The sequence below is a fragment of the Perca flavescens genome, chromosome 23 (genome assembly GCF_004354835.1).
Source record: "Perca flavescens isolate YP-PL-M2 chromosome 23, PFLA_1.0, whole genome shotgun sequence".
NCBI lineage: Eukaryota > Metazoa > Chordata > Actinopteri > Perciformes > Percidae > Perca > Perca flavescens.
This window is the reverse complement of record NC_041353.1, coordinates 25,015,343-25,040,719: the sequence shown is the minus strand read 5'-3', so window position 1 is coordinate 25,040,719 and position 25,377 is coordinate 25,015,343. Positions and strand designations below refer to the sequence as shown.

At 41.6% G+C, this 25,377-nt stretch overlaps 1 protein-coding gene across 2 annotated transcripts in view; it reads right to left on the bottom strand.

Annotated features, from left to right (window-relative positions):
* Positions 1-25,377, bottom strand: part of arhgef39 (Rho guanine nucleotide exchange factor (GEF) 39) — a 64,605-nt gene that overhangs the window by 36,294 nt on the left and 2,934 nt on the right. For both annotated transcript variants that reach the window (XM_028570439.1, XM_028570440.1), the window contains exons 3-5: positions 23,127-23,221; positions 17,201-17,321; positions 10,506-10,624 (exon numbers count right to left, since the gene is read on the bottom strand). In XM_028570439.1, the coding sequence (XP_028426240.1) occupies positions 10,506-10,624; positions 17,201-17,321; positions 23,127-23,221 (335 nt within the window). The remainder of the gene's footprint in view (positions 1-10,505; positions 10,625-17,200; positions 17,322-23,126; positions 23,222-25,377) is intronic.

Genomic DNA, 25,377 nt, shown 5'->3' with positions numbered 1-25,377 from the left:
CACTGGGAAGAGGTCAAAGGCCAGCGAGCAGGAATCAGTGGACGGCCGTGGAAAGATCAAGAAGGACATTGATATTTGACACCGGAGACCGTCTTCGTACAGAGACAGAAGTTACTGTTTCTTCCCAAATACAACCACATGAACGACTGACGTGTCATACTAAGCTCATGTGATAACAACTAACCTATCTCCATGACAACTGAGCAACTCTATCCGCTGAAAAAAGCAAAGCATGTGCTGCATTAGCATGAAGTACAGAACAGCAGGTTAGCACGGCGGTGGGTCTGTGGGTGGAGGAGAAGGAGGAGGAAGAGGAGGAGGAGGGAATGGCTCTTGTAGTCGATTACTCATTGGAAATGAAACAGAAGCCAAACGAGAGCCAATTTACCCTCTTTTAATTAAGAGATGCTTAAAAAGAGAAATAATTTCACGTCTTTTTCTTCTTGTCTCATCGTGTAATAACAAATACATTACAGGCATTATTAGCAATGGATACCCTCGTTGTTGTTAAGGAGTGGAGACAAAAATCTAATTAAAGCAACTGTGTAACAAAAAGAGAACACTCTAATGAGCATTATTACGGCACATTTCAAATAATGTAAACAGAACTCTCTCGTTCAGCTGCCCTGTCCCGCTCATTAGCAGCAAAGCAAAGAAAAGATAATGAGACAATTACGTAAGCTGAAGCATATTTATGACAGTTCAGATATTCTAATGAAGAATGCAGCTTCAGAAAGCATGTGCTAGTGGAGGGGTGTGCCTGCTGCAGCAGGAGCTGCTAATTCCTTTATCGTATGCAGATGACATGCAGGCTTTTTTCTCACTCTCTCCTGGCAGACATGTCAGGTCATTTGGGCATTTGCACACACGTCAGTAAAGAAAAGAGAAGGAGGAAATATCTGTCTAATTATTTTGCTTCCCATTCATGCATTAAGGATTCAAATTGGTAATTAAGAGACACAATGCCCGCTGCGGCCGCTGGCTTACGTTAATGTTAGTTAGCTAACGAAGTTAGCTTGCTATTTCCACCTGACACTGGTTACAGATATAATGAGCCAAACAAGTTCTCAGTCATCTGGCGGGAACACGGTGCTCTCCTACGCTGTGATAAGTGTGTGTAAATAAAACATGAAGTTGTCCTATTTAGTGGCCATTCGGTGTAATGTTGACATAGGTCGGCCGGAAGAATAAGCTAGTTGTACGTTGGCAGAGCGCCACCTACTGTACAAGAGGTAGAGTTACTCCGTCCTTCTTCCCATTCTCCCCTGCTGGTGTATACGGGGTCAGACCATACTGCTGTGCATGTTAACGCACTGAGTGCCACTGCTTGACTACAGACAGACCAACAATGGGACAATTTTAACAATTTTCGCCATCTTATTCATCACTAAATTCACTTCTGACAACGTTTTAGGCGAGAAATGAACTGTTAACATGTCGAATATAGGCAGTCTTGCGAAAATGTACTCAGAATTGACAATTTTCTTCAAAGTTTTCGGAGGTTAGAAGCTCCATGAAGTGAGGCGACAGCCAACAGGTGCCTGCCCTGGCCGCGAGCTCGTCACTCGGCCAGTCCTGCTCAGAAACCCTGCTGTAGGCTGGAGGTTTCTCAGACCGCTATCGTAAATAACAGGCTTTTATTTGGCCGTTGACGGTTTGTTTGTTCAAATATTATAACACATGTCCATCATAAGATTAACGGGAACCTGTGGTTAACTGTAACTGGAGTTAAACTCCTCAAGCGTGCCCTGCGAGCTTGACAACCTCACTGTCCGGCCGTCTTACACGCACGCACGCACTCACGCACGCACGCACGCACGCACGCACGGTTTTGGGGGAGAGTAGTTAGTAGAACTGCTTAGAAGTGGACTTTTCCTTTTTGTTCCTGTGAAAAGGAAATTATACGCTGCTGGAATAAGGTATACAATGTTGTTTCCCGCGATACTTTCTGTTGACTTTATGGGAGTTCAAAAGTGCTTTGAGACTCCGTCAGACGCGCAGAAATTTCTTGATGACTTGGAGAAATCTAGTGCCTCTTCTATGACTTCATAACTCTGCCATGTAGGCCTATTGTGTTTTCAATGGTTGCTCAAACGGGCTCATTCTTTTTTTCATATTGTGCCCAATGACTGTAAATGAACTGAAAGCATAGGAGCGACTTTCTTTTTTTATGTATATTAAAGCAGACAAGACCATTTAGGTTAACGTTCTAATGGGGCTAATATCAGCCCTGTTTGGTCTGGTATTTTAGCCCATGTTTTGGTTTTTTTTTCTCTTTTTTTGTTTTTTCTTTTTTGTTTCCTTAGTTTTTATAGTTAAATACCAAAGGGGATCCATAATTATTGTTATGTCCAATACCTTGCATATTGGGGAAAGTACTAGATATTTTATGCATATGATGCTATGGCTTTACCAGTAAATTTCTGTTCATTTAATATCAAAGGGTGTAATAATCCAGTCAAGCGGAAGAGGATAATTACATTAAATTAACGATAACGATGATACTGATCCGGCAAATGTATGGGAAACTACGAAAGCTTATCTCCGAGGCTTGATGATTTCATATTGTGTTGCTAGGAAAAGGAAAATTATTTATGAACAAAAAAAGAGTCAAAGTTACAAGACGCTGAGACTAAACATAAGCGTAGTCTTTCCGCTGAAAGCTGGGATCAGGTTATGGTTGCTAAAACAGCACTCAATTCATTGGAAATCCAAAAAACAGAAAGAGAATTATTTTTACAAAAGTATAAACAGTATGATAGTCATAGATCTGTAAAATATTTAGCGAGTTTAATTAATAATAAAAAACGTAAGTCCACAATCAAAAATAAGAGATAAAAGCGGTAAACTGGTTTATACATCAGGTGAAATAACAAATGTGTTTAAAGGATTCTTTGGTGATTTGTATAAATCTGATAATACAGATAGTGACAGGGATATGACTTCGTTTTTTCAGAAACTTGAGCTACCTCAACTTGACTTGCAGGATAATTTATCACTTGGTGCTAAAATTACAGTTGATGACGTGAAAAGGACAATAAATTCTTTAAAGAATGGAAAGGCATGTGGTCCAGATGGTTTTCCAGCAGAGGTCTACAAAACTTTTGTGGACATTTTAGCGCCTTTGCTTGCAAGAATGTTTCAGTATGCTTATGATGAGAAGAAATTGCCAAAGACAATGCAACAATCTATTATTTCGTTAATACCAAAAGATCACAAGGATCCAGAAAACCCTGCATCACACAGACCATTATCAATTCAAAATACAGATTCAAAGATTTTAGCAAGTGTTTTGGCAATAAGATTAAACAATGTGATACATAAATCAGTTTCTAGCGATCAAACAGGCTTCGTTAAGACGCGACAGTCTAGCGCCAATGTAAGGCGACTGCTTGGGATATTAGAGTATGTAGCATATAAAAAAGAAAAAGCAGTGGTCATTGCATTGGACGCAGAAAAAGCTTTTGATTGTGTGGAATGGAAGTACTTATTTAGAGTTTTAAAAGAATTTTCATTTAATGAAAGTTTTATCAACTGGATTAAGCTATTGTATACAAACCCTCAGTCGGCTCTTTTGATTAACAGAACTACATCTGAGACATTCTTGCTGGAGAGAGGAACAAAACAAGGGTGCCCTTTGTCCCCTCTCTTATTTAATTTAATTATTGAACCATTGGCGGTATTGATAAGAACGAGCGAGGAGATAGAGGGCATTGAAACAGAGAGCCGTTCCCACAACATATCGCTTTATGCCGATGATGTACTTTTATTTTTGAAGAATCCAAATAAATCCATCCCTTCACTAATAAAAATGATTGAAAACTTTAAGTTTTCAGGATATAAAATAAACTACGAAAAATCATCAGCCTTTCCACTTGGCGAAAGAATAGGCTCATCAAGCTATCATCCTTTTAAAGTGACCAAAAAAGGATTTAAATATCTTGGTATATATTTTAGTGCAGATTTTTCTAAACTGATTAAACATAATATTTTACCTGTAATAGCAAAAATAAAAACTGATCTTCTAAGATGGACTAATCTTTCACTTTCTCTTTTGGACCGTATAGCTATAATTAAAATGAATGTTCCTGTTGTATGTTATCCAAATGCTACTTATTTATATTTCATCCAAAATATTTACAAAAATACATAGTGCGGTAGGAGTATTTGTGTGGAATAATAAAAGGCCAAGGATGGAATTTCAAAAGCTTCAACTACCAATTAAAAAAGGAAGACTTGGCATCCCAAATTTCATCATTGGGCCGCACAATTAAAATTCACGGCAGAGTGGATTAAAAAAAGCCATTTCTGCTTTCCAGATTTAGAAGGTATAGGTCTGGATGGGGTTCAGTTAGAACACCTTCCGTTTATATGTTTCACAAAAGTATATACCAAGATTAAGCACAATTATATACTGAAAGTATCTGTAGGTCTCTCAGTGCTGTTTGTAAATATTTTGAGCTTGACAAATACTCATTATTGGCTCCTATCGCTAATAATCCAGATTTTAGACATACCTGTATTGATGCTGGCTTTAATGAGGGGAGAGAAGCTGGTATAAGAATATTAGATGTTTATGCAGATAATGCTCACAAGTCTTTCCAACAATTACAGTATGAGTTTAATATCTCTCAGGTCTTTTTTTCGATATCTACAAATAAGGAGCTTCTTATTTCTATTGAATACTATAAACAAGGCGGGAAAATAAATGTGCTCGATAGCATTTTATTAAAGGCAGCTGCATTGAAAAATAAAACAATGACATATATTTATGACCAAATTATAGCAAATAATAAAGTTTTAATAAATGACTTTGGTGTTACACTGGAAGACCAGATATGGAAGTATTAAATTATGCAAGACAAATTACTAAATCAAACAAATCATATGAAGTACAATATAAAATTATCAATAAGCTGCATGTGACCCCCTTAACTCGAAGTAAATACGACACATGTACAAAATTTTGTCTTAGATGTAAAAAGGATACAGGAACCTATTTCCACTTAATATGGACCTGTCCTTTAAATGTATCATTCTGGTCTTCGGTTGTTCATGAAATTGAAAAATCTTTTGGGATTAAAGTGCCACTGGATCCCAGCTTGTGTATCCTTGGTGTAAATAACTGTGTGCCGGAAACAAAAATAATGTCTATAATGCTATATGCTGCTCGCCTTTCCATTTTTCATGTTTGGATTAAAGAACACTCTCCTACTTTAACTCTTTGGCGCAAAAAACTTCTGTCACTGCTACCATATGAAAGAAGACATAATGTACTGGATGGAACTCTGGATACGTTTGTAAATGATTGGTCTCCCCTTAAAGATTATTTTGGCCAATAACAAGCAATAACATGCATTAATATGGAGTGAGAAGAAGAAATCCCCCAAATAATGTACTTAAATATGGTCTACGGTCTGTATAAAACCTGTGTAGAGAATGTATGTATATATATATATATATATATATGCGATGTCTGTGTATACATGAAGTACAAAATTTACACTGCTAACCAACTAAACGAAGGCGTAGTAGACCTTTTTTTTTTTTTTATTTATTTATTTTCTGCTCTCTTGTTTTTCTATGTTTATGGTAAGAAGAAAAATGTGAAAATAAACAATTAAAAAAAAAAAAAAAAAAAAAAAAAAAACGGACTTTTCCTATAACTACGTTCCTGTAAGTACTTTGTCGGAAAGCGGCTTTTATTCAATATTCCTTATCTTAAACTTTTCTTCCCAATTACCAAGTGTGGTCTCTACATTCAGGCTCAATAAAATCAAGTAATGAATGACAACAAAACAGTCTCAGACCTTAATTGAGGCACTTTGTTTCATTGCAAGCTTCACTTCAAACTTGACAATGAACTGTAGGGTCAATTGACAGACAATGTAACACAAATTATTAACAGAAATACAACTCGGTGCGTGTAGACCAGGGAGAGGAGCCACTTAAGAAAGGCTCTTTCAGAATTCTTTCAAAAGAAAATTAATTAATGCTCTGACCTTGTGTTGGAGAACTTTAGTGTGTTTAGCTGTTAGACATGATGGAACTACCTGAGCACATGAAGCCGTCAATTTGAAATCCTACCTTGACAATTGAAAGACAAAGACAAGCATGGCCAATACAGCATTCAGCTACACGCTCCTCAATGCTTAGCAAGTATGACAATGACCCGGAGACCTCTGGAGATGTACGGCCTTTACACAGAGCATGCTCAGTCTCTACAGTGAGCCCACCACTGGGACATTCCCTTGTTATACTAAATGGTGCTCAGCTTAGAGCAAATATATCCCAAGGCCTCCAAGTGCTGCCATCTGTACGAGAGCTGCTTCTCTATTATTGACACAAACACGGCCAATCCAGGCCGAGAGGGCTGCTATTCACTGCCACAATCAACTCGAGACCCCATCACTGTCATAATGGAGATCTCAGTGGGGAGGACGGCAATGACTGCTCCAGCCGGCTCTACTGAATGCCACTTAATAAAGGCAATGATTTTATTCCTCCCCCAGCAGCAACATAAGTATCCACACTCTTTGCCCTGCTCGCCATCCATCATCCTTGAATGGTGATAAGTGACAACAATTTCCTGCTATTCCCAGCCACGGAGCCGGAGCAAGGTAAGGCGCCAGCCAGAGATGATTATCTAGCCGTGCCACTTAAAATCATCATACAATTAGACACATCCCTCGAGTCTCCTGAGTTTCACTGAGGACGACGGACGAATCAATGATGATGATGGGAAGTGCAGAGAAAGAGGCGCTGAGAGAGGGCTGTGCTGGAGAGAATGTGGCCCACTGATTACGTGTCAGAATCAGATACAACAGTGGTCAGCATACTCATATGAGGGGGTACTAGGGCTGCACAATATGTAGTTTTGTATCATCATCGCGATATCAACTGGCGCAATAAACACATGAAAGACAGAGAAAATGTAAGCAGAAAACTGCATTTTAAAATGTAACGGTCATGCTTTTTTTGTGGGGCCTTTTATATTTTATTTAATGTTCAATTTGTTTAATAAATGAAAGCTGGAAAGGATTTCCCTTAATTTGTTTTTAATCCAACAAACAAAAAGCAGAAAGGCAGAACTGAGTACACTTTAATATCGGTTTATTTATCACCAGTAATATCATTATCGTGAGATTCAAAAACATTATCGCATATCTTCCTCATATCGTGCAGCCCTAGAGGGTACTCTCATTTCCCCTATTGGCTGCATAAAAAGTAAACAGGCCTCTCACTCCTGTACAGAAAATAGTTGTAAGCCATTTTCAATAACCTAAAGACTAAAGCGAGATTTATGCTTCTGCGAAGGCTCTACGCAGAGTGGCTGTGCAGAAGGACGGCTATCGGTCAGGAAAAAAATTCTAAATTAGCATCAGTCTTAACTACACACACATATATATATATATATATATATATATATATATATTACGAGTCTGGACAAACATGGTTGTAAACTGCAACTTGACTGGTTGGTGAGGGCATAAAACCGAAAGGTGGAAATTGTAGTTTTTATAATGTTAATTATTTTTTAGCAATTTATTAATCAAAACCAGACACAGACACATTTTTCTGTAGTCTGTACTGATTTTACTATGATGTAAAGCTGCCTTTGCTACGTTAGCTGGCAAAGATGCCCCCCTTCTTTCCCTCACAGCACTTCAAAAATAAAAAGCTGGCGTTACATTTCCTGTATGTGTTCACACTCACTTGGCCATTAAAGCTGATTATGATTCTATCTCCACAGCGTTGTGATCAATGAACTATGGAGGTCACAAAATAAATAAATACCAGCCGGCAGTTTTAATTAACCTAGTAAGTAAGTAAGTAAGTAAAATGTATTTATAAAGTGCTTTTCACAGATAAAATCACAAAGTGCTGTACAAAAGAAGAGGTTAAACAAACAATGTAATGATATGACAACATGCACGCAAGCGTACCTTACATTAAAATGATTCCTATCAGGTCCGCACAATGCGGTATACAGATTTTGTGAATATAGTATTAATATTACACCCTGTGTTGATGAATCGTATCGTCGTGAAAGAAAAGGTAGGATTGGTGCATTCCTAGTCTCGCTTTGCCAGACCTTCCTCCACTGCGCTGTGGAGGAGGGTCTGGCTAGTCTTCACAGCATTCTGGGATGGGAGAAAAACGTGCTCTGATTTTTTTGACATTTCTTTAAACCAATCACAATCGTCTTGGGCGGTGTTAAGCTCCAGACGGAGCCACGGAGCCTCTGCTAAATAGTCTCAGGAAGGAACTTGTTTTGGTGGAACATGTGTACGTTCAAAAGTAGTTTTAGTTGTGCGAGAGAAAACTCATATTGGACAGATAGTTTAGCTAGCTGTCTGGATTTACCCTGCAGAGATCTGAGGAGCAGTTAACCATAGTCCTCACAAATCCACCGGAGGTTAGAAAGCCAACACAAAGAAAGAGGAAGGGGACGGACATCCTTCCAAAAAGAGTGTGATCCGGTGGAATTTCCGGCGGCACCGGAGCAATCCTGAAAGTGGAACGTCGTGGATATAGACTAGTGCGTCCCTGTCAGTATTCAAAGCTTGAAATGCACATTCCCAGAGTTCCACATAATCCCCGAGGCGTGGGACCAGTGAGAAAACAAAGGGAAGGTGATTTCTTTGTTGTAGAGGAGAAAGTGAACATAACGGAGATACAGCAAAATGTCTCAGATGTTAAGGTGAAGGGTCAGATCATCTCAGAGACAACTTCTCTCTTCCATGATGGATGGATGGAACACAGAGTGCTCGCCTGTACATCTGGAGAGATGAGAACGTGAGACGTAAAAGGGCCTAATTAAGATACAAGCAAGCAGCTTGATAAACCTCTGTCAGATATCTGCTGCATAGGAAAACACGTTTCTGCCCATTTCTCCTCGTTCCACTAATTAACAAGCAAGATCAGGACCGCATGAAATTACAGCCAACAAAAACTTGTGCTTAAGAAGAGACATTTTGACAGTTTCTGGACAGCTTGAGTACTTGCATGGTGCTACGTCAAATAATAATAATTACATCTGTCACGGAGACTATACATTGTGCAGTGCAGCGGGTGACTGGTGAAAGAAAAACAACTAAACAGCAAAAACAGAAGTCAAGCATAAAATGTGTGACCCATCTCCAGCAGCGCTCTCCATGGTGGAACCACCACAAACACTGTTTCAAGTAAAAACAAAACCACTGAAATATTTGATATAACTTTAGCATCAATTACAAAGAGACAACCGAAGATGTGAAGGAAGTTGAACAGTTTCTGCAGGTTTCACCAAGTCAAAGTGAAGACTTTTGAAGCCCTTTTTAAGACCATTATGAATGAAACCCTTATATGGCGTTAGGGTCATGTTTGACCCGTTTTCAAGTTCAGACATGTAAAAAGTACCATTTACTTCTTTTGATTGGAAAAAGACTTCATGATATCCTCAGAAACAGCTATTGTAACGCAACAAAAGATAGTAAGTAAGTAAAAAAAAAAGTAACCTACGTGATGTTACGGGCCAAATGTGACCCGGCAGAGAATATTTTCTGTTGCAAAAGTTGTGGGGTAGCTCTGTGGATCAAATATGGCTCAATTCCCCCCCCCCACACACACACGTTTGCTTGTTTTTGCCTTTGTTGTAGTTGTAACAAGTAAATAGGTTTATTGATTGAAGAACTTTTGATTGACAATTAATAATTTGGAAGTTAAATACATTCTATTATACTTTAAAGAGCAGTTGTTTGTGAATATCTGTGTATATGTTGTAATAACAGCTGGTTGAACAGGTCAGTGCAAATTTCACGCTTCCCGTTTACTTTATAAATATGAGATAAATTAATCAACTTAATTAAGATCTGTATTTTCAAAGAGAACACCACCTATGACTCTGTTTTCACAGTTTAATTATTGGTCCCTGATTCCAGGGTGGTTTGATTGTCAATTTGGTAAAGTTATGAATATACATATTCATAACTTTATTAATATTGATAAAACTTTGATTAATTGCTAATAACTGAATCTGTACCTTCCTAATCCCCAACTCTTCTGAAGAGATTTTGGAGAGAGACATTAGGTAGTGAAATACACTGTTTGACTGACAGGACACCATTGTATTCATATAATACTATCAATCCAGGCTAAAGTCAATGATATTAATAATGCATGCATATTGCTTCCTCTAAATTTCAGGTTGTGGTCAACTAGCGGGGCCGGCTTTGGTTGTTTGATAAATTAATCAACATTGATTGTGATTGGTGGTTTGCTGTGCATGCAGAGCCTGCATGTCACCCACTAGCAACAAACTGCGTATCCAAGGAGACTTAAATCAGTGTAAATTACGTTAGACGATGAAACAAAATATAGTGCAGCCCTAACACAGACACAATCGCACGCACGCACGCACGCACGCACAAAACTAAAAGGTAGTATTCCACAGGGTTTACCTAGCTAGAGAAAAAGAAAAGTACCATCAGGCCTTTTCATTTAGACAGAAGGAGAAATCTTACTGGTCGATCCGCTGAACGGGAAGTTGAAGCAAGTCTTCGAGCTTCTGGTTGTTGAACTCTGGTCGGGCTTCCTGTAGTTTCTTAAAACGTCTGAAGGCCTTATTTTTCTTCAGCTGGACCTAAGACAACGCACAAACCATCGTGAAGTCATTCTGACAGCCATACAGGCCCATTTACAAGACACAGATTGGTGCTCTGCAAAGCGATGTTTTCTGAGCTGCACCTGGCCTCAGGAAACAGCCTTGGTTTTACTTGGGCGGCTCTGTATTTTGGGATTAGATTGGGAACAAAATCTCTGATCAGGACAATGCAATATTAAAATCACCCTCCCTATCCAAGATAAGTCAAATCTAAACAGGGCTAAACATGCTGTCAAATACTAATAGAAAATGTCCTGTACACACTCTGCTCAGTCTGGACTACACTTAACATACTGCACCCTGTTTAATGACAGTAGGACTCTCGGCTGTAGATGTTATTAGGGCCCGGGCGCCAACAGCGGCGAAGGCCCTATTGAAACTGAAGGAATTATTATTGTTTCTTTTCCCGTCAAATGAATTGGCTTTTTGAGGGGCTTAACATATTCAAAAACTTGTGTGAGGTGTCATTGAACTCAGCAGAGACTTCCTTCTTCATTGGTGATGGTTTGGCCCGCCCCCTATGTTTAAGCCACGCCCCCTTTCATACATGCTGACCCATTTAAGGTAGAGTCTTGTGAGGTATCATTCATCTCAGCAGAGGCTTCATTTTTAATTGGTGATGGTTTGGCCCGCCCCCTATGCTTAAGCCCCGCCCCCTTTCTTAAAATTTGAACCATTTAAGATAGACCTTTGTGTGAGGTATCAATGAACTCAGCAGAGACTTCCTTCTTCATTGGTGATGGTTTGGCCCGCCCCCTATGTTGAAGCCACGCCCTTTTGAATAAATGCTGACCCAGCTAAGGTAGATTCTTGTGTGAGGTATCATTGAACTCAGCAGACTTCCTTTTTAATTGGTGATGGTTTGACCTGCCCCCTACGCTTTTGCCATGCCCCTTTTCACAGCTAATTAACCGTATGACGTAGAGTCTTGTGTGAGCTATCGTTGTACTCGGCGGGAAGTTCCCTTTTCATTGTTGACGATTCGCGGCATCTGAGTGCCGCGCAAATGCGCGGTCGCAAGGAGCGGCTTCCGCCGGTAACCCCGACGCGCGCAGAGGCGCGAGGGCCCGTCCAACGCTGCTCGCAGCTTTAATTATTTTTCTTTCTATTATTTTCCCGTCAAATGAATTGGCTTTTTGAGGGGCTTAACATATTCAAAAACTTTTTGTGCGTTTCGCCGCCGAAACAGGAAATGGGTGTAACTCGAGTGTACGTTGTCCGATAACCTGGAAACTTTTCAGAATTCATAAGAGTCCAACCCTGAGGACAAATAAAGGCCGATATTTACTTAAAGTCATAGCGCCCCCTAGTGGCAACAGGAAGTAGGCCTAAAAGTCAAGGTGCTATACTTTAACGAACTCCTCCTAGAGATTTCATCCGATGGACTTCAAACTTGGTCTGTACCATCCCAACATCTTAGCGATGAAAAGATATTAAAAGAAAAACTTTTCATCAGACGGTGTGGGTGTGGCGTGGCGGCCATTTTGAGTGTTTAGCGATGAACAAAGAAATTGTTGTAACTTGAGTGTACGTTGTCGTATCTGCCCGAAATTTCTCACGATTGACAAGGGTCCAGGCCTGAGGACACCTACAGGCTAAAATTGACTTTTGGTCATAGCGCCCCCCGCTGGCAAAAGGAAATGGGCCTTATATGACAAACATCATCCGATTTACATGAAACTCAGAATGTATGGTCTACATGTGATACTGAGCCAGCCCCTATAAAATGACCACGCCCACTTACGCAGGCCACGCCCCCTTTTTATAACATTTGAACCGTTTAAGGTAGAGTCTTGTGTGAGGTATCATTGAACTCAGACTTCCTTATTCATTGCTGATGGTTTGGCCTGCCCCCTTATACTTAAGCCAAGCCCCCTTTCATAAATGGTGACCCGTTTAAGGTAGAGTCTTAGGTCAGAGGCGCGAGGGCCCTTCCATCGCTGCTCGCAGCTTTAATTAAATATACATTTGCACTTCATGTCAGCATGAGTATATGTCAACATTTGGAGGATAGAAAGCCTTATTTTGTCATTCCCGTAAGTCATCAAAATAAACATTGCTGCAGTATTTAAATAGAGGCGAGGAGAGCTTTAAAAACACCAGTGTATGCCACTTGACTTCAGATGCCAGCTGTGGTGTGTGAGTGCATGTTTAGCTGGTCATTATGCTTGTGGCAGCTAGAGTTGGACATGGTAAGCAGACAGGTGGTGGGTAAGTAGAACGATGGGGACGATGTGAGAGGAATCGCTTATCAAGTTGCGACGGTGTAGGCGTGACAGAGTGAAGCGGGGGCTGTAAATCAGACACCGTGTTGAAGGTTGCCAACTCGGAGAAGAAACAAATGTTACAGCAAGACTAGTCTCGCATTGCCAGACCTATCTCCACAGCGCTGCGGAGGAAGGTCTGGCAACAGGAGCATACACTACTGGATAGGAGAAAAGAAACAGTCAGGGGTTGTTTGCATTTCTCAATCGCAATGGTCTTGGGCGGCGCTAAGCTCCGGACGCTACGACGGCGGCTGTGCTAAATAGTCTCGGGGAAGGCACCTGTTTTGCATGAGCTATTTAAATTAGCTGATACATGGTTAAATCTCTCACTCTTACCAGTGTATCTCTGTATAATTTGCCATCCTACCATGCCTCCAACAGCTGTCAGAGGAGTTGGTCTTAAAAGTTCCTTTTAATGACTATTGTGTGTGTGTCACAGCCTGATAGATCTTCTTCCTCTGTGCCATAGAGCTAGCCTGGTCCCACCAGACTCTGGTCCATTTCATTTGTCCAGAGAGTCTGGCCTCTCTCCATTGACAAGTGTTAACTTCCTTGAAGGCGGGTACTCTGTTGAAGTTTAAAACTATTGGATCTGCCCAGAGCCACTCTGGATCTACCATAACCAAACGCTAACGTTTGGTCGTGACGTAAGTCAAGCACCTGTGCAACAAGAGGGGAGACCGTCAAGGCTTATATTTAGCATTAGCATCGCTAGCGTTAGCCTTAGCCAACTCCTTCACCACTAACGGAGCGAGCTGGAAAATCTAACAGTTCCCGAACCCCGTGGGGAGGAGGGCCACGACATCATGGCCACCAACACAACTCAGCAACCGAATGGCTTGGCTCGCATCTTTCTCCGCTGCCATTACGGAACTACAACTCAAACTAGCGCATGACCTCAACGTCATTGTTCTCAGCCACTCCCTCTGTTTGCTGATTGGACCGCCAAAAATGTGGCTGGAGAAAACCCAAGACTATACCGCGAACCCAGACGTAGTACTGAAGGAAAATGAAAATTGAGCCGAAGTACGTAGGAGGGTGGAGCTAGGCTACCATAGAGCTTCGTTGTTGGTTTAACTCATCCCACTGTACATTATTTTTACTCAATTACACACATGCACGCACGCCAGGTGTAAAAATGTGGATCAGTGTGTTCCCAAAGCCCAAGACAACGTCCTCAAATGTCTTGTTTTGTTCACAACTCAAAGATATTCAGTTTACTGTCACAGAGGAGAGAAGAAACTAGAAAATATGCACATTTAACAAGCTGACATCACACAACTTTGACTGTGTTCCTAAAAAATGACTCAAACCAAATAATCAATTATCAAAATAGCTGGACATTAATTTCATAGTTGACAATTAATCTATTAATCTTTAGTTTAGTTGAGCTCTAAACAACCTTCTCTTGTTTGAGTAATGTTTGTTAACCAACTACAGTGGCCAGCTGTTGTAGGACATTACTTGAGCCTTTTGTAGTTTGTAATATATTACAACATGCAAATGTATGCGAAGTCACATAAAATAATCAAACTGATATCCAATGCAATAAGCTGTGCTCCACTGTTCCACATTCCATGAGACAGATAAGATCAGATCATGGCAATATGATTCCATCCTAAATCCATTACCAATAATCCTGAATTATCACCCAGCCCTGATTACACCCATGATATTACATGATGGTTTTTACTAATATTGCTTCTATATTTTCAAAATGCCTCTTCAGTATATTTTGCAGACATAATGTTTGATATAAAAACAAACATAATCAGACTGATGTGGGTCATAGGTTCCTCTCATTAAGGCCTTCTGCTGTTTAGAAGAGCGATCACTGGTCACCTGATTAAAACTACTGCACACTTCCCTGTTCACTCACTTAGAATGGATGTGGATCCGCAGGAGAATCAATGCAAACCTGCAGAGCCTGGTCCATTATCAATGCAATTAGTCAATGTTCTGCAGACATACCCTTAGTCTTAATTAAGACAATATTATCTTTGCAGTTTTTATGCAAAGCTAACACCGTGGGCATCTCTGCTGGCCGCTCCAAAAATCAAAAATATTGAGTCAGGATGTGGTAGCATAAAGACTGGAAGCAGGGGGAACCGCTAGCCCTGGCTTTCATCAAAGTTTAGAAACACACCCATTGACACCTCTAAAGCTTATGCACCGATATACTTGCTTTTTAACAGTGCCTACGCATAGACAAGCAGCGGCAACGCCAACGGCAATATTCACGTACTTGCCTGCGTCCTTTGCGTGTAGCTGGAGGATTAAACGTGTATCCACTAGGGGGGCAGATCAGGGCCATATCGTCCCCAGGCCAACGCCGGAAGATATTCCTGGGCTGAGTGTGGAACATCTGCTGACCTGCCTCTCAGATGATACACTGCGCCCACGTTCATGTGCTGAATTGCATCTTGGTGACGCAAAGTGATTATTTCTGAAGACGTGCGCACAGCCTACGCTCCAGAGGAATGCAGGAAACGCGTGGCAGCCATCTCATGTACGTGCAGTTATAATATAAGCAAGTATATCAGCGCCTTTACATGCTGGAAATGTCAGACATCCTGTATCCTGCTATAGTGCTGGTTGCCGCACACAGCCAGTCAGCATAGGTTTGGCTTTTAGTCTCTGGAGAAGCATCATGGTACTAGGCCTGTCACGATAACAAATTTTGCTGGACGATAAATTGTCCCAGAAATTATTGCGATAAACGATAATATTGTCATCGAGAGACCATTTGCATCTAATATAATGATAATGTCATAATAATAATACTACAGGTACACCTTTTCAAAGATCAATACACTTTTATTTCTAAAGAATATTTAACACTGGAACTGGAAGACATTTTAAATATCCACAATATGTCTTTGATCTCCTTTGGTATGTCGTCTTTCACGCTGATGTACAGTTGTGGAATTGCCATTTGTGACACGTAAGTTCTCAGACTAGAGACTCTGTACTACATTTTACAATTATTTAACACTAAATATTACATTTAAATAATATATAATTAATAAATAAAATCTATATGTATGGCTGTCTGCCACGTGGCGAGTAAATGTACCAAAATAGTTCTGTTTTTCAGTCTTCATTTTGGCGAAGGTGCGGCTTCTGCTCCTCTGCAGGTTGGAGCTTCGTGGGTGCGGGCCGACACACACACACACACACACACACACACACACACACACACACACACACACACACACACACACACACACACACACACACACACACACACACACACACACACACACACACACACACACACACACACACACACACACACACACACACACACACACACACACACGCCAACTCTGACATACTTTCCACACTCCGTGTCCGCGGACAGCTGTAGGCTTGTACCGTTAATGTTCTGTGCATTGTCGGACACATGCAGCCACTTTCCTGAAACCGCTTGCGAGACTGACGAGTCTACAGCGGCGTGTATGTCCGAGCCCGTCTCCACAGTCTCCACCTGCAGGTTGTCAGCTGTGTGGTTTGGAATGAAAGAAAACGCAAGGCCGAGTAACACGGTGGATGTCGCTCATATACTTTTTTTTTTTTTGACGGCGCCTTAACTGCAAAGTGCTGCAGGAAACCCTGCTCAAACTCTCTCGCTCTCTCCGCCTGGAGTCCCGCCCACACAAAGACCATGCGACTGACAAGAGGGTTCACTCCTCGTTACGCTAAGGAACCGAGAGTGGTACTTCAGTCTCTTTGGTAGAGAAAGAGAGGGAGAGATGAGGAAAATAAACAAGCATGCAAATGGAAATTATCGCGGCCGGAAAAATTATCGAGCTCATTTTTTTTTATCATGCGATAACTCGATTTATTGACTATCGCGACAGGCCTACATGGTACCAAACCTGGCAACCTCACTGTGACAAGACCACAGTCACTACACCCAACCAAGAAATAGTTCCAGCATGGAACTTCTAGTAAAACCACACATAGGCAAAAGTGGTTCTCATTTGGAGATCATGATAAAACTATATATATACACACACACTACATACATGAAAGTGTTGCCATAGCATCACGGACAGCAGTAGAATTGATTGTGACGGCAACAAAGAATCCAATAACCACTTATACATTTGTTATTGTGTATTCAGTCCAATAACTGAGGAATACATTGGCCAATTCTCCCAGAGGGATTATTAATATCTAATCACATCTGATGTCATAAACAGCTTGTGAAATACTCAGAAGTGCAACAGGAGCGTCTGACACAGAGCTGTGGTAACTACTGTATGTGCGAGCGAGATCCTACCCCGAGCACTTTGCTGGCATTATAGATGTTGTCCACATATATGTTGTAGTGGTGCAGGTGTGGACACATCTGGTCGAAGCCTCGGCCAAAGTAGCCATTCTCCAGATGGACCAGCAGAGATCTGGAAAACAAAAACAGGTTAGATAGAATACAAAAACACTGTACACTAGGGCTGAAGACTTATCATTTTAAATAAACCATTGCGATTTGAAAGAGCGGAGATCTTTATTATAAACGTACATAATTAGCCGTGTTTTAACAAGTAGAAGACGTAGAAAGCTTTAGGCCGGCTATAATGGTAATTATTGGTCAGAATAAATTGCTATTTCTTTATTTCATCGTTTTCATTTGTACAACCTGACCTAGCCACTATAATTAATTGAGTCACTGTCCATTTTTAGGGCACACACACACAAGCAGGCACTCATTACTGAATCCCAACATCCTTAAAAGGGTAACTACTGTTTTTTTTTTTTTTACCTGGACCCTATTTTCTCATGTTTTTGTGTGTAAGTGACTGATAGGAACAACAATCTTTCAAATTGGTCCAGTATTAAGCGAGAACGCTGTAACCGGCAGCCACAGACCGGGCTGCAATGTAACCCTACGGGGCAAATGTTCAGCATCAGTTTCTGTCCAATAAAAGTTCTGTTTTTGCAGTGGCCAGACTCAGATTATTATTCTAAGTGTCTGACAACATTATAGAAAGGATCCCTACAGAGATAGACCTTTAAAACCTCTTTGAGACCTTTCTGTTTAACCAGAAACCGCTCTGTGGTCGCTAGCGCTAAACTCACCAGACTCCATTTAAAAAAAACAGTACTTTTAAGATGTTTAGAGCCAACATATTTTTACATGTAAATCTGTAAACTGTGTTTATTTCAACTAAAACTAGAGTTGTGATGGTTGGAAAAATGGAAAGACGACCCACAACGGCTTTTCATAGTTTTATTTTGTTTCTGTCGACTTTGAATGAAGTATATTTTACGATGATAAAATTACTGTTCATTTAAATGGAGTCTGGTGGGTTTAGAGAACGCAATTTTCCCGATGTTTTTATGTTTAAAAAAGGATCTTCCTCTTTAACAGAAAGGTCAACCTCCTTAGAAATCCTTTCCATAATGTTGTCAGACACTTACAATATTAATCTGAGTCTGTGAACAAGCTGTACAATTTCCCTATGAACTTACATTGTAGCTTGTTTCACTGCTGCCGACTGTAGCGATCTCTCTTAATGCTGGACCGATGTCAAAGATTAGACACAAAAACATAGGAAAAAAACCCTTTAACTCCAACACAAGACATGGCAGAAGCAACTATTTCAATATGAGTGGCATATGTTTTTGTTCACCCCAGATCGTTGCGCATTCATTTCAAAATGCCCCCCCAGTGAGCAATTAGCCTCCAGTCAAACCGCACTGGACTTTGAGTTAGTGCACATTACTGCCTGACAATGCACTACTGCTCTGCATCAGTGGAAGAAAAAGCAGCTCAAATAAGGCGAGATCACATCTGAAGCATCATTTTCAGCAAAGATACAGGCGTTTAGAGAAAGTGCGGAGGTTGAGCAAAGTTCAGAGCGTTGCTTCCCCCGTTAAAGGGAGGTTAAGCAGCCAAGGCGCTGTGGTGTCATCTGAAGGCCTCTCCCTGTGGGTGACGTATTTACTGGGACCAAGACGCTGGGTCTACCTTCAGGGCACCCAGGGCCACTTTGTAGTGAGAACACGCCAGCTGAACTCAGGAACAAAACAACTGGATCAAGGCAGTCGCTCTGCCTGTCAGCCACATTACAGTAACACACACACGCAATTGGTTGGGGGGGGTGTTGACACATGTGAAGGAGCTTGTTATCCAAACTTAAAGTACACACACACACACACACACACACACACACACACACACACACACACACACACACACACACACACACACACACACACACACACACACACACACACACACACACACACACACACACACACACACACACACACACACACACTAATGATGTTCCCAGAGACTTCTGTTGATACATGTTGTAAGAAGGAGCACTTTGTCGTTGAAGTTGATTTAAATAGATTTTAATGAAGTTGTGTGCCAAGGTAGTCCCTGTTCATAATCAGGAGATGCGGGAGCAGCTGAGAGAGATCTAACGAGGGCAAAGGGCGGGAAAAGCTGTGCTTCCGTTTTTTTTTTTCTCTCACTGCCAGGGGCGTATTATGATAAATATGTAATTATGGATTGCATTTTTTATACCTTTTTCACGGAAATAAATTGTCTGGACCGTCAGCAGCAGGATGGAGCTAACATTAGCATTCTGTGTGAGTCACGTTAACCCACATTTATTCCGAGCAGTGGCGACGTCTGCGTCGGACACAACCTCGACCAAACTATTCAGGCCATGGCGCCTTCGTCTGGTTAGGACACAGTGTGAGCATCGGCTAATCATAAATGACTACTTAATGAAATAAATAAACATAAGCACAAAAACCGAGCAATAAAGCAGCACTTTACATGAACTGTGTGATGCGATTGATGCTGTGGTGATTCATGTCTCTCCATGTAGCTCTCAGACTACACCTACTCTAATGTGACACCCCCCCCCCTCCATTGCTGACTGTATGCTCCTTACTGGGTCCACCGACGGCTCCTTCAAGTTGCTGATTCCTGTTTGTCATGTTAGCAGCCGGGTATAATTGGGTTGCTGCCTGCTCTCTGTTCTCCATAAACACTCCGAAGCAGAGAGAACGGCATGGCGTAGCAATACATTCACATTCCCTTTTTCTATTGCAACTCAAAGCTTAATGAAGGCAGGCTGTATTACTACTACTGCCGCTGCACTCTGGAGTTAGGTAAATAAAAGACGGAAATATCAGATGAATATACCGCAGCTCTGCACTGACGCACAGTGTTACTGGCAGAGATCCATTAGGCTCTCAAAGAAGGGTTCCGCCAGTCAAGTGGTTTCCTCGCTGCTTTGTGTGGATCAACAATTTATCTTAGGAATCAGTGCTCAGCTGCAAAAAAAAAAAGAAATAGGGCTGCCACCTCTTAGTCGATTAGTCGACTAATCGGTCGTTTTGGTCTTAGTCGACTAAGATTTCTTTAGTCCATTAGTCATTTTTTATGCTTATTCACGCTTAATACTTATTTCCAAGAAACTTCTGAGCACATTTATGGTAAACACAAGATTTAAAGTGGTGCTTTTGCAGGATTAATTGTGGAGAAACTCCGTTTTACAGATGGTTAATTAACTACATTTATATTGTGCTTTCTAGTCTTAACCACCTCTCAAAGCCCACAGCTCTGTCAATTAAATCAACTAATCGATTAGTCAACAAAATCGTATAAGTGTTAGTCGACTAAGAATTTCTTTAGTCGAGGACAGCCCTAAAAAAAAACATCTTATGAATGAAGATATTTCTCTTAGCGTTTCTCTGATGGAGATGTACAGTAGATTCCCTAGCAAGGAGGGGATTCAGCATCCAGCTGGAATTAATGTTAGCTCCAGCATATCGTGACCTTCTTGGTTTGAAAAATGTGCAGTCTGGATCAACGGAAGCACATGGCCAGGATAAACTGATAACCCCCCCGCATTCCCTGCTGCTATCTGTCCGTCAAAATCTCTTCATTATGTGAAACAACAAAAACAACCTCTGAGCTAGCAGGCTAATGTTACACGCTGAAAAAGGGCAAGGTTTGGCAAAACATTTGGATGGTGCAACAAGGAAGGCCTGCTTGGTTCTTTTGGGGAATGACTGTAAAGATTGACAAAGAATATGTTTCAGGATCGATACACTGGATACACTTTCTTTTGCGGGGTGCAAATGTTCCACCGAAACAAGTTCCTTCCTGAGACTATTCAGCAGAGCCACCGTCGCTGCGTCTGGACCATTGGGATTGGTTTAAAGAAATGGCAATAAATCAGAGCATTTTTTTCTCCTATCTCAGAATGCATCTTTGGTGTAGCCAGACCTTACTTACACTACTCGCTACTAAAGAAAGCCACCACATTACTGTAACATGTTGTTACTATACAACACTGCTCGTAAATCCATTTACACTAAAGGGAATATGGCCGACCATCAGAAATGCCCCAGACAATTTTTGGCCTAGTGTCGCGGCACAAGCTTTGCTATTGGCTGTTCTGGATACTGCCAGGCAGAGGTGGGTGTAGTTTACCTGCGTCACATGGTTTGCAATGCGGAAGTTAGGGAGACTGAGAGGGACAGTCGGTGTTTGGGAAAAGAGACTGTTGATGTTCTGGACACAGCACAAGAATAGGTTTGGTAGATTGGATACCCAGCCATCAATCTGACTGATGAAGAGCACCCGCTGACAGACACATGCCCCTTGATTATAGTAAGCCTGTTTAAGACTTATATGTAGTATATACTGGATGTTTCACGTGTGACAGATGGATGAGAAAGTCACCCTACATATCCATTTATGAGAGCTAATTATCACCACTTATCAATTATTCTTGGCACTGCTACACAGATATCCACTGTATACCAAATGTCAGTGGAAAGTGAAAAGAATATGGGGGGAAAATCTATAATCAATCACTGAGCAGTAGTAGATCAGTCTAGCACTATCACACCGTCTCCCCATGGAGCTTTTTTAAATGGAGTGCTTGCCATTATGTTTCAACCATTGATTCAATAAGAGGCTCATAATGAAGACGAATGGGAACTGCAGAGCCATTTATCCAATACATCAGACTGCGGAATTCATGTTTCAATCTTCACTGTAGCCCTCTCAACGAGAAAGCCTGTCAGTCTGCAGAGGATGAGAGCTCATTATTTAGTGTGGAAATGAAACTCCCAATCACAGGTATCCCAACTGCCCACTCCACAGTGTGTCAAGCTGTGCAGTCTGATACTGAACCGTCTATGTTTTGTCTTTTCAATGTTTTCAGACTGTTGACTGAGTTCCTTAAATTTAGAGGGTTAACTGTCCACATTGCACGCCGCCCGCAATTATGCATTTGCGGAGCTCTGTAAAATACAGTTAGCGTTGATCCTGCCTAGATTGTAGCCTGGTTGACACAAGACCCTTCTCAGTTGTGGCGCAATTGGATAGTCCTTCAACCAATCAGACCAACGATCCGGGTGACGTAGTAGCGACAGCGGCATCAACGGGCTGCTGTGCTTCGGTTGAATGTAAACAAAAAGCTGCTTTCCGTCGCTGCGCTATCATCATCGTGTGAAGCCTGCCTCAACGGTTGTGATTAGTGCCTCGATTTGGAAAAATTGGAAATGGGCTTGAATGGACTTCTAGGCCAGACTGACTTGCAGAGCAAATCTCAAATTTGCCGGAAGTTCGTCAGGGTTTTCCCAGGCCACCTAGACTGGTAAATGCTTTTAGGAATGAGCAAGTGAAATCCAGTGAGGATACTAAAGGGTGTTAACTTAAAACATGGAAATGTTTAGTTCAAAAACATCAGTTTTGATATCAGCTTTGAAAAACCCATCATAAGCCCTATTTTTCTACTTAATTGAGTTAAGTTGAATCAGACATCAACCTTTTTTATTTATATAACCAAGTCTTTCAAGTGACTTTAGTTGTACAGCACATTTGACAGCCAGATCAATCGGACGTCATGACGTATGACATGTGGTGAGATCAGCCGCTGTCAGCTCTGAATTCCAATTGGCCTTCCTGCTCGGAGATCTCCAACAGCAGGTCAGGTAGATGACCAGAAGTCTTCAATGTGTGATATCACCCAGAGTAATTATATCTGATATGCATTAATGTAATGTGTCCACCAGGGAAGGGAACCCCCTATCACTGACTCCTGCTAATGGTGGCCGATAAGGACTATGCTTGGGTAAACTAAGAGTTTATCTAGACTGCATTCTTAAGCAAACTCCTCGTCCCAATATCCCATAGATATTCTGTAAATTATTCAGAGGATACTTACTGGTTTACTGAATGAATGGCTTTAATTGAACTGAAGATGCTTTCTCTAATGTCCTGCGTCAGGGTTCCTTTGGCCTTCAAGATCTCCACAAAGTACTGCGAGAAACAAAGAGAGCAGAGCATGATGTTATATCTCAACATTTGTATTAATAAGCTAGAACTGGGCGGCCTCTGGTCGGATATGCCCTTGATTAAACAGGTCTTGATAAGGAGGTGCTTTCACTGCTGACATCTTAGCAAATGTATTACCGACCAGAGACCGCATAAAACATGTACTGACTTAGAGCGTGGTGGATTTCTGCCCTACAGCCCAGACCGAGTGTTAACATGACTGTTTATGTGCACGGCTTGGGGCACACGGTACAGAGGGATGGCGTGCTACCACAACACTCACAAATACAGCGACAGCTGTGCTGGTCTCAAGTCATTTGAAGTGAAAATGGGATTAGCAAATTGAATGTGCATTAGGCCTAAAATGACTCCTAATTGGAGTGAACGGGTGGAGGGTGAGTAATTGTGTAGAAACGAGGCTGCAGTGGTGGGTGAAAAAGTCTGTTCTCTCCACAGGGAGGAGTAACATGCATGCTACCTTGAGTCTGTGACTATGTACTGTTAGAGTGCACTTCACATGCTGTACAGTAGTGCATGTAAGCAGTATGTTCAACTTTTTGCCTTGGAGAATGTTCGACATGGAGATTTTGTCTTTATTCACCATCTACTTTGGGGTTGGTACACCCAAATTATTAATAAAAGATCCTTGTAGTGGTATCTAGCCATGCAGGTGGGTTGTGCTTTTATGTGTCCAGGTTTTGAGATATCCATCTCTGAGATTTCTAGGGCTGCTTCCTCTTAGTTGACTAATCGGTCGTTTTGGTCTTAGTCAACTTAGATTTCTTTAGTCCATTAGTCATGTTTGATGCTTTTTTTCATGCTGAATGACTGATTTCCAAGAAATGTACGAGCACATCTCTGGTAAACACAAGAATTAAAGTGGTGCTTTTGCATGACTCTTAGCAGAGAAACTCAGATTTACGGATCTGTCGATTAAATCAACTAATTGATTAGTCGATACAATTGAATGAGTGTTAGTCGACTAAGAATTTCTTCAATCGAGCACAGCCCTAGAGATTTCGGCCTCCACCCCAGTACAATGGAATGTATTTCTATTAGTTTGTGGTGCTTACATCATTAATAAATGTAATCCCTTTCTGAAACAAGTGTTAATATAATAACCCACAGACAGACCTTACTGTAATCAATTTACTTGAACTATGACCCATCCTTTAGACAGTAGTTCCGGTGAAGACTGCAGGAACCCTGGGTGTGACACACAGCTGTCCTCCGCTTACCGCCAACATCTGGCAAACACCCCGCTGCTGCCCATTCATTCATACCAACACCAGGCTCCTAAACTACTGCACCTGTCTCCTGGCTGCTGTGTCTGCCCGTGCCGTGTGACCTCTGCAGCTCACCCAGAATGCAGCAGCCCGGGTGCTCTCCAAACTACCCAAGTTCTCCCCCACGACCCCCGCTCCCCTCACCCTCACGGCAGGTTTACATGGGGAAGCGCTGCGATGGGTCCAGAGAGGGGGCGAGCGGCCACCTTGCCGTTTCCACCAGAAGTGAATTTCTCAGCGCCGCTTGCCGGGCGATTCTGCTGCTCTGCTGTTTTCAAATCGCACGGAAAGCTAATCTCGGTCTGCGTGTGTGTTCGCCGCTCGTCTCTGCTGCTCTCCGTTTAGACAACACTGACCAATGTTTGGAACCATGTACGGAATTATAAAAACAACCACAAACCGCAGTGACACCAGGCTTTTTCTAAATAAGCAGGTTTTCATGTTTCATCCTGTAACAATTGGGGAAATAGACACACTGGGGGGGCAGCAGGTAGAGGGGCAAGAAGCAGGGTGGGAATATTTGATCATTTATCACATACATTTATCTTATATATAATCATTTATAATAGATTATCAGTGGGTTTTCTTGCATGATTTGCTTGCGGCTCAAATAGACAAGATGGCAGAATGGTGCCATCCGTTTGTCAGAGCCCCGGGGGCACTGTGTGCGAACAGCACAAATGGTTAACAACGGGCATCGCTTTCCGGTGCTTTCCCGGCCAATCACAGCGTTTGAGCAGCCAACCCAGTGTTATCATTACACAGATGACTTTCTCTTAGCACCCACAACTGTGATGGACATCCAGCATCCCTGGGCCCATGTGTATAACATGCAGGCAGATGAAATGATGTAGC